General features: G+C 36.2%; 1 protein-coding gene across 10 annotated transcripts in view; it reads right to left on the bottom strand.

Annotated features, from left to right (window-relative positions):
• Positions 1 to 15,694, bottom strand: part of ACAP2 (ArfGAP with coiled-coil, ankyrin repeat and PH domains 2) — a 63,948-nt gene that overhangs the window by 6,003 nt on the left and 42,251 nt on the right. For 6 of the 10 annotated variants that reach the window (XM_048314012.1, XM_048314014.1, XM_048314013.1 and 3 more), the window contains 13 exons: positions 13,272 to 13,323; positions 11,797 to 11,897; positions 10,496 to 10,601; positions 9,857 to 10,065; positions 9,567 to 9,636; positions 8,229 to 8,323; positions 6,764 to 6,948; positions 6,325 to 6,429; positions 5,845 to 5,937; positions 4,390 to 4,577; positions 3,945 to 4,054; positions 3,474 to 3,584; positions 3,171 to 3,232 (listed from right to left, as the gene is read on the bottom strand). In XM_048314012.1, the coding sequence (XP_048169969.1) occupies positions 3,171 to 3,232; positions 3,474 to 3,584; positions 3,945 to 4,054; positions 4,390 to 4,577; positions 5,845 to 5,937; positions 6,325 to 6,429; positions 6,764 to 6,948; positions 8,229 to 8,323; positions 9,567 to 9,636; positions 9,857 to 10,065; positions 10,496 to 10,601; positions 11,797 to 11,897; positions 13,272 to 13,323 (1,487 nt within the window). The remainder of the gene's footprint in view (positions 1 to 3,170; positions 3,233 to 3,473; positions 3,585 to 3,944; positions 4,055 to 4,389; positions 4,578 to 5,844; positions 5,938 to 6,324; positions 6,430 to 6,763; positions 6,949 to 8,228; positions 8,324 to 9,566; positions 9,637 to 9,856; positions 10,066 to 10,495; positions 10,602 to 11,796; positions 11,898 to 13,271; positions 13,324 to 15,694) is intronic. The other 4 variants (XM_048314017.1, XM_048314018.1, XM_048314021.1 and 1 more) reach the window with 2 other exon arrangements.

Genomic DNA, 15,694 nt, shown 5'->3' with positions numbered 1-15,694 from the left:
TGCTTGCTCTGGGAGACCAGCACAGAACGGAGCTGCAACATTCACCAAAGGAACAGCTATGAAGGGCACAAAGCAGAATTAGGCTTCTGTGACAAAAGCAATTATGCTTTTAACACAGAAGTGGGTTCCACTGGTGAACGGGTACTGCAGTTCAAGTTGCCATACTTGGTTCTTTCAAATGAACTTGAAAGAAAAAAAAGGTATTTTTGCAAGATACATTGTGGCTCTAGTTTTGACTCTATTACATAACAAAAATATTACATACAAAAATAGACTAAAATAAAGTGCCCCTTTAGTTTGTATGTTGCATTAAAATATTTAGTACTGTAAACCTTATCATTATTTTAAAATTCTACTCTAAAACTGAATTCTGGAAATTCCCTTTCCAAGCAATGTTTTCCCTAAAGTGCAGATTCTATGTACAAAAATACTGTAACACTGCTTTACCATTTAACACTGGAGTAACTCAAAAGGCACACATCATACATTCAAGAAAAGGTAGGAAGAAAAAGTAGCAATGCTAATATCAAAGAGTTAGCAAGACGTACTGTAGCACCAGGAGGTGAGCACTCAAGTATTATACAGAAACAGTACCACGGTACATATGGCTTTACCACCAGAAATTAACATTTAAAGCTGGTTTCAGCTAGTACCCATTCAAGGAATATTTTGGAAGACCAACTGTACCTTGCAAAGCAATATATTCATTCTCTCAGTAGTTCAAACCAGCCAAATATATTTAAATTAGAAATTTTGATGTCATTAGCTACATGAGCAATTATCAGCTGCATTGCTAGAGCTGACAAGTAGGCAGTTGGCTTCATTCTGATGACAGCAAACTCCTAAAATGATATTTTCCCTCACATAGCTCCCAGCGAATACACAATTGCCTTGAAAATGCTTATTTTGATTATTATGATCCTAGAATCATAATTTTGGAACACTGGAGTTCTAAAGTAAGGGCAGTGCAGATAATTTAACATGTATATGCAGTGAAAAAGACCTGCATCCCTTAAAACCACATAAAGGTGTGATACCTCATGACAGCAGACAGGTTTTGTGCTTACACTGACACAACCCTTCTATAGCAGACACAAACATTCAAAACACTGAAATACTGACTTCAGCTTTTAAAAGAGACTTCAATAACTAACAAAGTGAAGGGGGAAGACCTGTGGTATCCAAAGATACAGTAAGTTTGCCTGGCTGCAACTCTGTGTTACAGCTTGTGGCCTTAATTTCACAAGTTATTCTAATGAAAGCCTCCCCATGATTTTGGGCAATCTCTGCCTGTTGTGGCAAATCTGCTCTTCACTGTCAATCTCACCTTACCAGCTGTAAAGTATCTGGATCATATTGTTACCAGCTGCAGTCTCTAAATTCTACTGCAATACAAACTGATAAAAAGGTCACAACATTTTCCATTAAAGACTTCACCAGCTTTTTATTTCATCAACCTAACTGAAGAATGTGTCTAAATACTATTTTAAATAAATTATCAGGGAAAAGAGTCTCCCCAACTACTTCACATTTTCATGTACGTAGTGCCTGTATTTGTTATGAGTGAAGCATTTCAATTACCATTTTTTAATGTTTAGTAACCAACTGAGGCTTTTTGTACAAACTATAGAAACATTTTCTGGTTTATAATAATTTTGGATTTGTGACAGGTCAATTAAATGATCTAAAATATTCATTTATGATATAGCACAGAGCTTTTGAGCCAAAATACATACCTCTTAAAGGCATTTTACTATTTGAAACTGATAATAATTATTTTTACCTCTTAAAATAAAAATGAGGAAACTCAAAAATACTTCAGTATTTGTTACTGTCAGACTATCAGTGAAGTAGTAGGCACTGTATCCAAAAACAGCTTTACATCGAACTTGGCTACACTGGCAATAGAGGTTTTTTTGTATGTTTTCTGAGCTCACCTGAGCTCATAATCAAGTAAATGGTTTTAAATTAGTTGTAGCTCTGTCAAAGAAAGCATTTGAATGCCTGAGCATCTATAGTACTTTTACTGCTTTAATTTGAATTTTATATTTCAAAAATAAATTTAAAAAACCCCTGTTCATAAGGAGAAACGAAATAAATTTGGTTTATTTAATAGAGCTCATCTAGGATTTCAACATGAGACTCAGTGTTGCCCCTTGGCTATATTCCAGCTCCAGTCTGGTAACACCCACCCTGCCCAATCCTTACGAATCAATGGGAAACACGTAAGGGCTTTATAAGAGTGAACTGAGAGTAGTCGGCACTCAGCCTTAAAAATAAGGTTCCCCTTTCACTTCTGCCAGGGATAGCAGGGTGTTTTTAGCTGTCTAACTTCACAACCAAGTGAGCCTTCATTATTGATATTTGCAGGGTATTAAATTACCTTCCTATAGAAGCAAGTATCACATCACAACATTGTGTAAATTTGGACTGAGTGCCTGAGAATAAAGTTGCACATATTCATTAAATATAATTTGTTACTTTCTTGTTGGAGTTGGCTCAAGTATCTGCCAGCTTCTCTTTGTTTTTTTAACCAAATGGAAAGATACTATGCATACAAAAATACATACTTAAGAATGACTGTTCTGTTTCTTATTAGTATCTTAACAAATAAAAATATTTAAAAATAAAATTTAAGGAAATAATACTTTCCTATTTCTGTCTGGAGTTAGTTTGAAATATCTGATGTACATTTTTTACATTGGTGTGCAAGCATTCTTTTCTTAAAAAAGAAAAAGTGGACCATTCCACAGGAAGAAGAATGGTGTCCTGGAATAAGATGAACTCTTCAACTGTCTCTGAGCAAGCTGATTCAGAAAGCTGCTACTAAATAATGTCAGGTAAATCCTAACATTACACAGATATCAATGGAACAGCAATAGGAGAAAACTGTGGACAACTACTAGCAGAATAGGGTGGTCATGGCTGTAGTAACACACTGCTATAATGACACTCTTTAAACAGTCTCCTTTTAGGTTCCCTAAATACTCTGACAAAGTCACACCACTGAATTTCAACGAAGCTTTAGAATGTGTTGGTTTATAAAAAAAATTATTGTATGAAGCAATCTTTAATTTCCCTCAGACACTAAGAATCTAATTGTAAAGTGATAAATTCCTGTATACACTTCTTATACTGCATTTCAGTGTGGTTATTAGTAGAGTATTGACCTGGCTGCCCATAGAGTCCTTCTGATTCACGCATTTCTTCATTCATCCTGGCTAAACGCAACCTGCCATTCAGAAAACAAAAAGAGCAATGTCATCATTAAAGCACAAAAAAGACTACAATGCAAGACCTACAAAGCTCTTCTGAATCTCACATCAAAGAGGTCACCTACAGACAGTGCATTTGATTTTTCTTTTGCTCCCCCTGTTTTTATGTTAAGGTATTTTGACATTTCTTGTATTTTTAACTTGAAACAGAATAGCAAAATCTAAGTTTCTAGTCAGAAAACAGAATGTACAACTTACAGTGTTACAATATCTGCATTTGCAGCTTCCACTGCTATACTCAATGGATCTTTCCCATCTTCATCAGTGGCATGCTGGTTTGCTCCTCGTTTTAGGAATAAACACACTTGTCTGTTTAGAAAAAAACCATTGAAGAATATTTTTGACAATAAAGGAAAAAAGCTCATAAAGTCAAGCTAGATACAATGTATTTAAATTAAATCACCAAAAGTCTCATATATATCAAAATAGTGCAGTTCATCTAGAACATGTTAACAGACTAGTAAGCAAACCCTTTATTTAATTCACATTAGAAAACACGTGTGTTTTTCTAGTGGATGAGACTGCTGAATCAAAACATTATTTGCCCTCTCACATCCAGAGCTTAAGAAATACTATTAAAATGTCAGAATATCTGGGGCAATGAAGAAGCTTCACATGAACAGATACAGTAAAGGATGGCCATATACAAACTGTGGGGCAGTGAGTTACCCAGTATGTCCTAGAACTGTGGCATGGTGCAGGGGCCCTCTTCCTTTCATGTCTCGGATGTTCACATTGGCCCCATTCTGCAGCAAAAATTCACAAGTAACCAATGAACCCTATGGAATCAAAACAAAGAAACAACTCAGCACCAGATTGCTGGAATCAAACCAAACCTCTTCTCTCTTCTCACCACTGAGCCACATGGCAAAGGAAACAAAATGGGAGTTGCTTTCATATCAACTTTAAATACTACTAGGATATAGAATTCCAAACAAAGCATTAATAGGAAAAAAATAATTCAGAAACAAATTTGAAAGAACACTGTAAACACAACTTCAGCATCACATAATCATATTCATTACAAGCAAGCAGCACAAATGGAACAGTGACACAGAAATATCATTATTTCCCTTGCCCTCCTCCCCCATCACCAGAGCTGCATATCACATACCCCTCGCACTGCCTGAATGAGTGGTGTTGCTTTGTTTTCTTCCACATTGACCCAGTTTACTTCAGCTCCATGGGCCAATGCTTCTGCCATGTGAGGAAGATTTTTCTCAAAGGCAGCTTGATATAGCTGCAATCCTGGACTAGGCTGCTTGGAGTCACAGAACACTGGAGACTCTTGCTTGTCTCCTTCTAAAAAGAAAAAAAAATTGCTTACATAATCCGTGTTTTTACAAGGTACTTCTTGGAATTCTGATCAAAACATCATGTGTCTGGCAATAGGTAGCTCAGCTTTCACAGAATGCTATGTATTGCTGCCCTGTTCTGCCAGGGGAAGTCACAAATGCCTTTAGCTCCAGCATTCAGGCACAGTCTCTTCACAGAACTACTATTGCACAGAAAACATTCTCTCCACATTACTGGCACATGTGTATATCCTTCAATTTATATATTCCATGTAATTTCTAAGAAGTTGTTTAAGGTTTGGAGTGTGTTTTACTCTAAAGTGCAAGATATGAATAAAACTAATTTTCTATGTAGTCATACAAGCGTATCTTTTATCTGCAACAGCTTGCTACACCTGAATACAAGGCTAATGCTGTTATGACCTAACTTTTGTTAATAGATACCACTGCCATTTACCAATTACATGCTGTGGCTATAATCTTTTGGACTAAAGCATACTCTTCATCTCAATAACAGTTATACAGAGTGAAGTCTGAGAAATAAAGATGTTGTTACATGAAACCTTTTGTGAGTTACAGCATCATAAATATTTCTACAGCACAGACAAAAAAGATCCAAGCCATATGCTTGCAATAACAGCTGTGAACTACTGGATTTAAAATACACCTTAGAAGAGTGCTTTGATGTAGAAGAATAGGTTTGCTTTATAAATAAATCTTTTGGAAATTTTGAGAAGCCATACTCAATACATCTGTAAGAACAGCATGCTAACATTAGCAAGTAATTTCATTCATCAACTTACAGAACTTCTGAGTAGAGGGAGTAATGTTTAAAGACTTGGTCAATTCCACATAAATAGAAAAATTAAGCAAGAATGCACAAATAACACATAAAAGCCTATTATCTGTGACTCAACAGGAATTGTATCTCCATGGATTTATGCATTTATAAAAGGATAATGCATTTGTATGGAGACTTGTCTTTCTCAAAATACAGCATTTCTCTATCTGCAAAAAAAAAAATCAGTGTTTTGGGATCAGTCTCATCTGACTGGAAAAAACCATAGCTCTTTGAACCCATTTAGAAGGATTAAATGTCATTTTTGGTAGCAAGCCCAAAGGAAAGATCACTCAGGCAAATTTTACCTTTGCTAAAAGCATTTCAACCAGGAGAGCAGACATGAATTGTATCACCAAGCACTGATCTTTTTTACAAAAACAAAAAAATTACCAAGTGATTAAACTTTCATCTTAAAGTGCAAAGCCTAACACACCTGGTTCATACAAACTGTTGGCTGATATAGTAGAGGCAAGGTGTTCTCTGCTGTCATCAGCACTCGGCTGGATCCCACTGTCACTGCTTCGGACTGTTTTGGGGAGAAACTGCAATTACTATGCAGAGCTGAAGCTACCTGCTCTTCACAGATACCATGATAATAAAGCAAGCTTTTATACTTGGTCCTGAACACAATTTTAAAAAAATGGCTAGTTATTATTCAGTATTCTTAATGCATCCATAGAAAAATATGAAGTCAAATTTTGTAACCATAACATTTACAATAATAATAATAATAAATGTCAAAGATAACTAGAAATGAAAAAAAAAAATCAGGATAAGTAAAAAAGCTTAAATTATTTCATGAAAATACTAAGCAATGCAACAGCCTGGAGACAATAGATTGAAGCAGGGAGATGGCCACAACACAATGGATCACTAGTGCAAATACTGAACACGCCACAGCTGCAGTACTTACTACTACGGAGTTTTGAAGAGGTATCAAAGTAGGAGAAGAGTGAATCAAGTTCATCAGGACAGAACAGAGACTCCCGCCTCGCCTCGTCGCTACTTACAGCAACCGCTGGGACATGCAGGTTAGCAAAGCACAAAGCAGGCAGTAAGGAAAGGATAGGGCAGGAAAGAACGTTATTGGAAAAATCAAGAAGGATGAAAATACGGAGGAAAGAAGGTGGTTAATATGTTTCTGAATTATAAGCATCCCCATTCCAAATCCTTCCCCATGTAAAAATGCACATCTCTGGAGAAGTCTTTTCTCCCCTACACTACACTAGGCTACAGCACATTAAAAAACAGATTCCAAATTCTCTGCATGAGGCAGAAGTCAATTAATATAAAAATATGCTACTGTAAAAAGAAGATAGGTAATACAGCTAAGGAGAGAAGTGTGTAAATACCTTTTTGAGATGCTGCACCTTGCTCCCCTGCCAAAAGGGACTTTTCAGGGCCACTGTGCCTTTTCTCTTCCTGACTTGGAGGCAAAACTTTTGTTCCAGACTCAGGCAGAGGTACTGATGCAGCTTGCTTCTCTACAAACTTTCTTTCCACATATTTTGCTCTGATGTATGCCTCCTTCTCCTGCCTGTCATATACAAAATCCCCGGAGTTAGTAAGCTAGTATTTTAGTATTTTCATGTATTAAAAGAATGTCTAGTTTGTACTAAAGTAAGTAACCAAAACTGTAGCTTGGCATTGCACATAAGACACACCTATAGCACATTTTCAGAAAGATGCAAAGCACACTGTCACTTTCTGGATTCTTGATTAAATTTTACACAAGGCTCAAAAGAAAGTAATTTTGTTAAGTTCATATACATGTATTTTCTTTCAGACAGCAACTTTGGAAAGTGGTATGTGGAAGAAATAAGCATTAGTTACTCTGTGTTACCTGTATTAAACCTTTATACATGTTAATAACCTATTAATAAATATAATTAGTTTCTTATGTAAATATAAATTGCAACATTTGTTACAGGAACATTAAGATTACACAAGAAAACAGTAACTAGCCTTAGGTAGGCACAGCCATTAGTTCCATATCACATACTGAAGTATTTTTTCTTGTAACCTGAGGTTATCATCTTAAGACACAACAGCAGTTGTGCCAAACTGATAAAAGGGGCTGTAATTATTGCATTGAAACTGCTGAAAAGCAGTTACCACTAGAAGGAATATCTAGCAAATCTCCTACCACTTTCTCCAAATTGCCAACACTTCACAAAATGCAGTTTTCTATACTATAAAACTGGGCAGCAAGCAGCACAGAACTGGAAAGGTAGTAAAAAAGCAAGTTTTAAGAGACATCCTATGCAGCGGCATAAAATATGAGGAATCCATCTTCAAACACAGATCAGCATAAGAGAAATAGAAGACAGCAGTACAATGATTTAAAGGCTGCTGTAAAGCAGCAGAGCTCATGTACAATGTAGGTAGGAAGATGAGAACATTCTGAGCATCAGGGAACAAAAGTCAAATGGAAGAACAAAGTCACTGTAAACAAAAGGCACAGCAACAGGCTCCTTCCAGGAGCACTCACACACTGAGTACAGCTGGCTGAGCTGGTACCAAGCAGAGAGGAAACAAAATCCACACGTCCACAATGATGCTCTAGAGCTGTCATCAAAAGGAGGGAGTGAGATCACAAAAAGAAGAAATGAACAGGAGAAGCAGGAAGGGACCAACAGAAGAATACCCAATAAAGAGAGAGAGTGAGAAAAAGGAGAGAGCAAGACATACTGGTGATACAGGGAAACAAGTACACTAAAGGAGTGTAACTCAGTGAAGTGGCAGCATCTTTTACAGCTGGAGGCTGAAGGAAGCAACAATAAAAGGAAGCAACAGGCATTGCTAGTAAAATACTACCTTTGACTTCCAGATTGTGGCTTCTTTACTCCCACTTTTTCCAACTTCGCTTCATATATTCTATTTATAACATCATTTCCCAATTCACACATAAGCTATAAAGCAAAATAAATAAATTCAAATACAGTTGCAAATAGGTAGCTATTCAGTTGTGTTTAGCCTCACTCAGCCTATATCTACAACTTAGGGTTTTCACTAGTTAAAGTACACTTACAGAAATAAGCATGAGTTTATATGATAATAATGAAACAATCAGTGAGAGATAAAATTCTGAGTAAAATAACAAAAAAAATATAGTCACTTTTAAAGTGCCTGAAAAAACAGCCACCAGAATGACACCTGCAGGCCTCATTAACAAAGGTGCTCTTTCCAGCAGCTTTGCCAGGAGCTGTTCTTACCCCATCAGCAAGAGATAATTCAATCAATTACCCATTGGACATTTTTGCTAAATCATAATCTGATACAACTATAGAAAAAGGACAAAGACAAAAACCAGCCTGGAGATAATACTTACAGGAGAATCTGGCCCTATGGATTGCAAACAGATTTCTTGTTTCTAATACCAGGCAGAATTCAGGTATTTACATGAATAGTACAAGAGGAACAGCTTTTTTGGTGGGGGCAGGAGGGGAGGTTGGTTGCTTGCTTTCTCAGTATGAACACATTGATATTAAAATTATTTAACCACAAAAAAAGCACCCTGTCTTTTGATTGTTCAGCATAGAGAAGCAACACCTAAGTGCCAGAACATCACAGCTAGAAACAAATGCTTTGCAGAGCTATCCAGTTGCATGCATGCATCCATGCATGAGTTCCTATTTCAGGATTTCAGTGTCGCATGATTTTTATAACCATGGTTCAAGCTAGAAATTTGGCACACAAATAGCACACAAGAGCAGTTGCATGAGTATTCTCCTATAAGCCAGAAGCATCTAACTGCTCAGAGTTGACATTCAAATTTTTGAGTATGATCATGCTTTAGGCTGATATATTGCTTTCAAAATTTTCAGCCCACTGAAAGACATTATTAGTTTGTAAACAGATTTGCCTTTTTATATGTTGAAAGTATCAGATGAAACTTGCTACTCAGAGTGCACTTGTGAAGCTGAAGGCATTTTAAGTTGTTCTCAATTGCAAATTTGTAGCACAAATGATCATGAATTGTAAGAAAGTGTGAATTAAAATAAACCAACACACAACTATAAACATTTTCTGCTCAAAACTGCAAGACATACACTGGGTACAAATATGTTTCCTGCATTGAACTTTCTGATGCAGAGGCTTTAAAACAACAATCAAAGTACCAAATAGAAACCTGTTTCAAAAATACTATCATACCTTTAGGAGTTCAGGTTCCCATGAATCCAATGTTAAAGATCTTACTTTTGAGAAGTGGACTCCCAAGCTCCTAAACAGCATGGAAAAAAACCACATTAACCTGTAACTACATGTTATATCTTACCTCAGACAGATTTACCATTAATTTATGCAAATAAAGCAGTTACCTTAATTCTTTTTACGAACAAGGGTCTCTAATTTTCTTTCAATATACCTTTGAAGAGGCAAACACCACCCTTCCTAACTAAGTCAATGCACACATCAAATGCAGTTGTGAGGAGTTCCCCAACCTGTGTATCCCAGAGCACTCAATGCACAATGTGATTCCCAGGTTGATACTGGCCCAGCGAGGATCTGCCAAACCACAGTCACAGCAGGCAGCATTGCCAGGAATACACTGAACTCTCTGCAGAGCACTCTCTCCTTTCAACAACTTCTCTTTTGTCTCATTCCCAGATTCTAGGCTCCCAGTAGAAGGGGATGATTTCTTTTCCTGTTTCTAAAAGAGAAAAGAAACAAACAAACCAAAAAAGAGACACATGCTAAATTAAAGAAATTAAAAGTGCCACAGATACTGACTGTGCACTAAAATCCAAGAAAAATCTCTTCTGCCAAGGCAAGCCACAGAACTAAAAAGATGTTTAGGCTTTTAGAAGATATATAAAACTGAATATAAGAATATCCTATGAATTTTAATCACATTACAGAACAATCTCAAAAAAAACATATAGGCCATAGTAATTTTAAGATGATGAAGTGAAAGACAGATTAGATATAATTCACAGCCTTCAAAATTTCATTGCATTTCCACTGAAAGACAAACAATGGATTCTTTTTTTCCCTCCCTCTCATTAAAAGAGGTTTTACATATGTAAAATTTTCAGGATCTAAAGGGGGGGGGTTGCTGTTTGGTGGATTTTTAAACTCACCTCAGATTCATCCCCTTTCTCTCTATATGCTGTGGCAATACTGGTCTGAACAGCCTTAATCCACGCCTGCCGCAGCTTTTCCGAGTCAGCCTGAAGCATGCAGCTCCTGTGACAAATCAAAGTACTCAGAGAGAGTGGCCAAGCAGCTGAAATCCAGCAACACATTTCCTTGGGGGTCTGTTTTTATGGAGCAAATTTCTTACTATCACCACAAGTATATTGTTTAGTAGGCATCATCTAATAAACCCATTTACTTTAAGATAACAAAGCAGCTGAGCCTTTGTGAGTTGCAAATTCCTTATTTCAAAATTATTTGCAGGTAATGATAATAGATACAGAAATTACTCTTCCAAAACCCCTGAGAATGGCTTAGCTTCCTATTCCTTTCCTTATTCCAAATTTTTTTTTATATCCTCAAATGCATTTTATCTCCATGACACAAGACACATATATCAGTCCTTGAAAACACATTTTCATTCACTGAGATCAAGAGAGAGTAATTTTAAAGCTCTCTGACAAACAGTACTTTTCTCAACAACAGTAAAAGAAACAGGTCATGAAGTACAAAACTGTTCCAACACTTATGGGTTGAAAAAGCACAGGCAAGGAAGAGCAAAATGCATGTTATAGTGAACCACAACTGGGGATGCAAACATCACGCTGGACAGCAATCTGTTCAGAAGAGAAATGTAAGGAGGAGTGGGGAGTGTAGATAGCATCCAAACCTAAAAGCAGGTTGACCTCATATCAAAAACTTAGATATGGTCACATCTCAAAATCACTAATGAGGAATCTGTGTCCTGCCCTTGCTGTGGCAGGATGCCAAACTTCCCCAAGTACAACAAACGCACTGCACTGCTGGAGATGAAAAATAATTTTAATTGGTAGTTTCATTTAGTGCATTCTGAAGTATAATTTAACATCACCGAGACAACAGCATATTCATGTGTTTCTCTCTCACTGCACCAATCAGAAATGTGGAGAAACTGAGACCTATTTTCTACATTACCAAGCAGCTGATAGTATCAGCTACTACTAAGCCACAGCAGAGCTCTGCACCATAAGCCATTTATGCAAAAAGCACAAGAATGCATGTTTATTTTAATGCCAAAAGTAAACTAAATACCAGGGACACTTCTCACAGCATCACTTACTCCCCGCCAAAATTTCAGAGAACAGAATTTTTCAGATACTTTTCCTGTTTTGATCTATCCCAAGAGAAATGTTCATCTTGCATTTTAAAACAACTAAATGTAATGATTTTTATTTTTAAATAAACATACTCCATCACTTCTCCTTACTTTGTTGGAGAAACCACCTCAAAACAGAAACGTCTTTCTATGTCTTCACAGTGTTTAACTGTGCAGAGCCGCAAGTCTTCAACAACTACTGTGGGATTATCCTAAGAGACGAAAGTTAACAAAAAAGTCACAGAGAAAAAATAACATAGTTGATACTAAGATGAGAATTCAATCCTGAATTATTAACAATTTAATTCTATTTGCCTGTTTACACTAATATTTTCCTCCCAAAATAAAATTTGAACTAAGTGGATCTGGAGATACTTAGCAGGATATATTTAGATAAATTTTAATGTTTAGTTATATTCAATGAAAATTTAATACAAACTTCGGAGAATTTCTTTTTACCTACAATCCAGTTTACTGAATAATCAACACCTTAAATTTAAACAACAGTATTCAAACTACAAAGATACTCTAAGAGATGCAATTAACTCACATTTAAATCAGAAAAGTTATACCTAAATCAGCAGTATTGTAAGTGTCAAATAAAAAAAAAAAAAAAATCAGAAGCTGAAGGCAGTGGGTTTGAAAATTTCATTCAATTCATAAGAATTCCATTCTGAGCTATCAGCATTTTAAAGGTGCAGTTAAAAAAAAAAACAAACAATGAGAATTCACAAACATAAAATGCCCAACCAAATGTGCTCGACTGCGTGTTTCCTTTCTAACCACAGAAATGAAGCCCCTTGATCTAACAGATAAGAGATCAGACAACAAGAACAGCCTCTGAATCTGGTCTGTTTGCAGTGAAGAGGAATTAATTGCTATAAGCTCTTTCCTCTTTTTTTCCCCCCACCGTCTCCATACAGTCTCTATTTTTTTCCAACCTGAAGAACAGCTACAGCTCCATGGTGCAAAAGCAGATTCTAGAACAGCAAACAAAGGAGCAGGGGCCCAAGAACCGACTGAAAAGGCTTCTATGGCTCAGGGCAGAGCTGGACTTGCTGCTTTAACATACAACTACTGCACTTCCCACAAGCAACAAGGCAGGTACTGACTGCTGAACCATTGTGCATTTTCAATAGTAAGTACATGTATATAGCAACCCTGACTGCTTTGTAACAAAAGCTTTCATGCTTTTTTTCCCCAATTGCTGAATTGGGTATGTGAGCCAGTAAGTAACTAGAGGGAGCAAGTCCTGAAAGAGTTAAACACAACTGCTCAGAGAACAGCATGGAATATTTGACTGCCAGCAAGTGAGCACAAGCCTTTTGGGACCAACAACTTTTAAAGCTCTAACTAGGTTACAAAACCCACAGCAAATAAAGTATGTGCTTACAAGTCACTGCACAGGAATCTCAGAATCTGTCAGTGTAGCAATTAGTCTCATTTTACAATGGGAGAAACTAATTTAGAAAAAAGCAGTAGGTTATTGAAGATCACACAGGATGCCATGTCAGCAGTTTCTCCAATCAATCAGGAAAATCATCACCTAAACCCCGAACTATCCCAAGCCAGTTTTTGATTCTTACCTTAAATTTCTTCTGGTACACAAGTTGGTTATTTTGTATTGAGAACCAGCGCCTATTCAAATGAAGAGACATCCAGAGAATACATAACTGATTTTACAGTGCTTATTTGCCTGAGATGTGCTAACATACAGTCTACAGATAGACTGCATTAAAAAATTCACAAAAGTAATGTTGCAGTCAGTTTTGGCAAATATTTTGTGAGACTAATGAAAAAAGGGAAGGCAGAGACAAAACAGAAAAGAAAGCAAGGTTCAAATAATTTGAGTCCTAAACAAACACATTCATGTTATGACAACATTAGTTAAGCTATCACACAAAACATTTTCAATTCAAAGAACATTTCCTTCTGTATTTTAGCAGCAAGCTACAATTTTAAGTAGTTGTTTGATAACACAAACTCAGATAGTATGAATAACAAAAATACTTAAGCCCATGTAAACTAATAGTGAAATATTTTAAGAGTAGAACTAAGGAATAACTTACTAAGGCACTAAAAATACTTCGGTGTTGCTACCCCAAGCAGGTTTAATATCTATCTATATTGGGCACGTCTTAACATTTTTGATCCTGAAATAAAAAGACTGAATATAAAAACTGAAAAAAACCCCAACAAAAATGTTTAAAGTAGGATCCTAACTTAAGCCTCAGCCTTGAAGGAAAGTATCAAATAAAAGATTTAATGAAGGCATCCTATCCAATCCAAAAGATATAATGTTTAAAAATTCCTCTGAACTGTATCCTTCTTTGTCAAACTCACTGTTCACATAGGACACAACTCAGAGAATGGAAAAAGCACTCACATTTTGGAAAAAATTACCTCAGATCTCTATGTGCCTCAGATCTCTAACAATGATGTTTTATCAGACCACTGAATGAAAAAAAAAACCCAGCAGACATAACCACACCTTTCTTGCTCTTTTGGGGATGCACAAAATAAAAGCTAACCAATTAGCATTGTTTCATACTGACAAATGAAGGGAATGCAAAAAAACAATTCAGTGAAATTTACACCTTGTGTTTTGTTTAGGCTTATAAGGCAAACCTGTGTTTACCACAGCATCATTCCTCAATTATTTCCGATACCCCACCTTTACCACACATCACTTTTTCCTGCATTGCCAGTTAGTTTGAATGGTAACAGTACACAAAATATTGTGTTGCAACAGATCTTGTTATTCTCCACCAGTTGCTGAGCTTCAAGCTACAGTTTACTACAATTAGTAACAAGAGGGCCCCATGTATGTATTCAACCACCACAAGCCATTCACAGAAAAAAGCGCACGAAGATGATTAAAAAAATTAATATATACAAAAGATGTTAGATTCAAAACAGAAAATCTAGTATTTGTTAGAAAAGTTAGTGCTTAGTAGACAGATGAGATTCTACCTTTTAACAGTTAATCTTTTGAAATGTTGTGCAGATACATTTAATTTAAAAAGCAACAACAGGATGTCCTGTCATCCTTGACTTTTTCAATTTATTAACAGCAGTCATTTTGGTCACTGCTTTTCAAAAGGTATCATCTTTACCATCTATTTACAGATGCAGTAAGTATGCCTCAAATATAAGGCAGGTTATTGCTAACATTTATATAGGAAACTCAACAAAAAAGCAGACTTGAAAAGGAAATAAACTCAGTCTTTTTTTCATGTGCTTTTTTTGAATGTAACACAAAATAGAACAACATGAAAAGCGGTGCCTAAGTAATAAAGGGAGTGATAAAGGGAAAAAAAAGCAGCCTTGCCCCAAGACAAAGAGCAATGGAGCAAACCTCTAATAACAGTCTTAGGTAGTGCAATTAACTTCATTAATGCAATGCTTTATTTGTTCTACAGCTAAATATTTAATGAATTACTCTAGTAAACCAGCTCTAATCTTATCAATTGGATATAAGTGAACACACAAATTGTAACACAGATTTGTGCCATCTTTAAAACCTAGTCTAGAAGTTTGGAAAGTATTTCAGTCCCTTTTTTTACTAGTAATTAAACCTGTTAAAAATTTTTTTCAGTCCAGCCAAAAAGGGTGCATGTTTTGGCACTTTGCTAAAAGAAACTTTTACCAAACAAGATCAACAATTTAGAATGTAGGATAACTTGTAGATCACACTTTTGAAGTAGATGTCAGAGTTAATACATTTTTTTTTATGCTTAACAAGATGAAAGTGTCAGGCTGCCCTCCAAGGTGTCAGCACCACAGCAGTTTTATTTAGGCCAAAAACTTGGGAGTTATTCTACGTTAACCAAATACCATCAATGAAATCTACACTCTGGTGTAGCAAATGGACGGCTGGGGGTCTACACCAGCATCAGCCAGGAACTTCTGAGGTACAATCTCTGTACTGAAGGTGCTGCTATAGGGTAACCCACATCTATCAGGTTCTAAGAATAATTTCATAAATCTTTAGGTATCATGGATGAAG

This window comes from Corvus hawaiiensis, chromosome 10, assembly GCF_020740725.1.
Source record: "Corvus hawaiiensis isolate bCorHaw1 chromosome 10, bCorHaw1.pri.cur, whole genome shotgun sequence".
NCBI lineage: Eukaryota > Metazoa > Chordata > Aves > Passeriformes > Corvidae > Corvus > Corvus hawaiiensis.
Note: the sequence above shows the minus strand (reverse complement) of the source record. Positions and strands in the feature narration are given on the sequence as shown.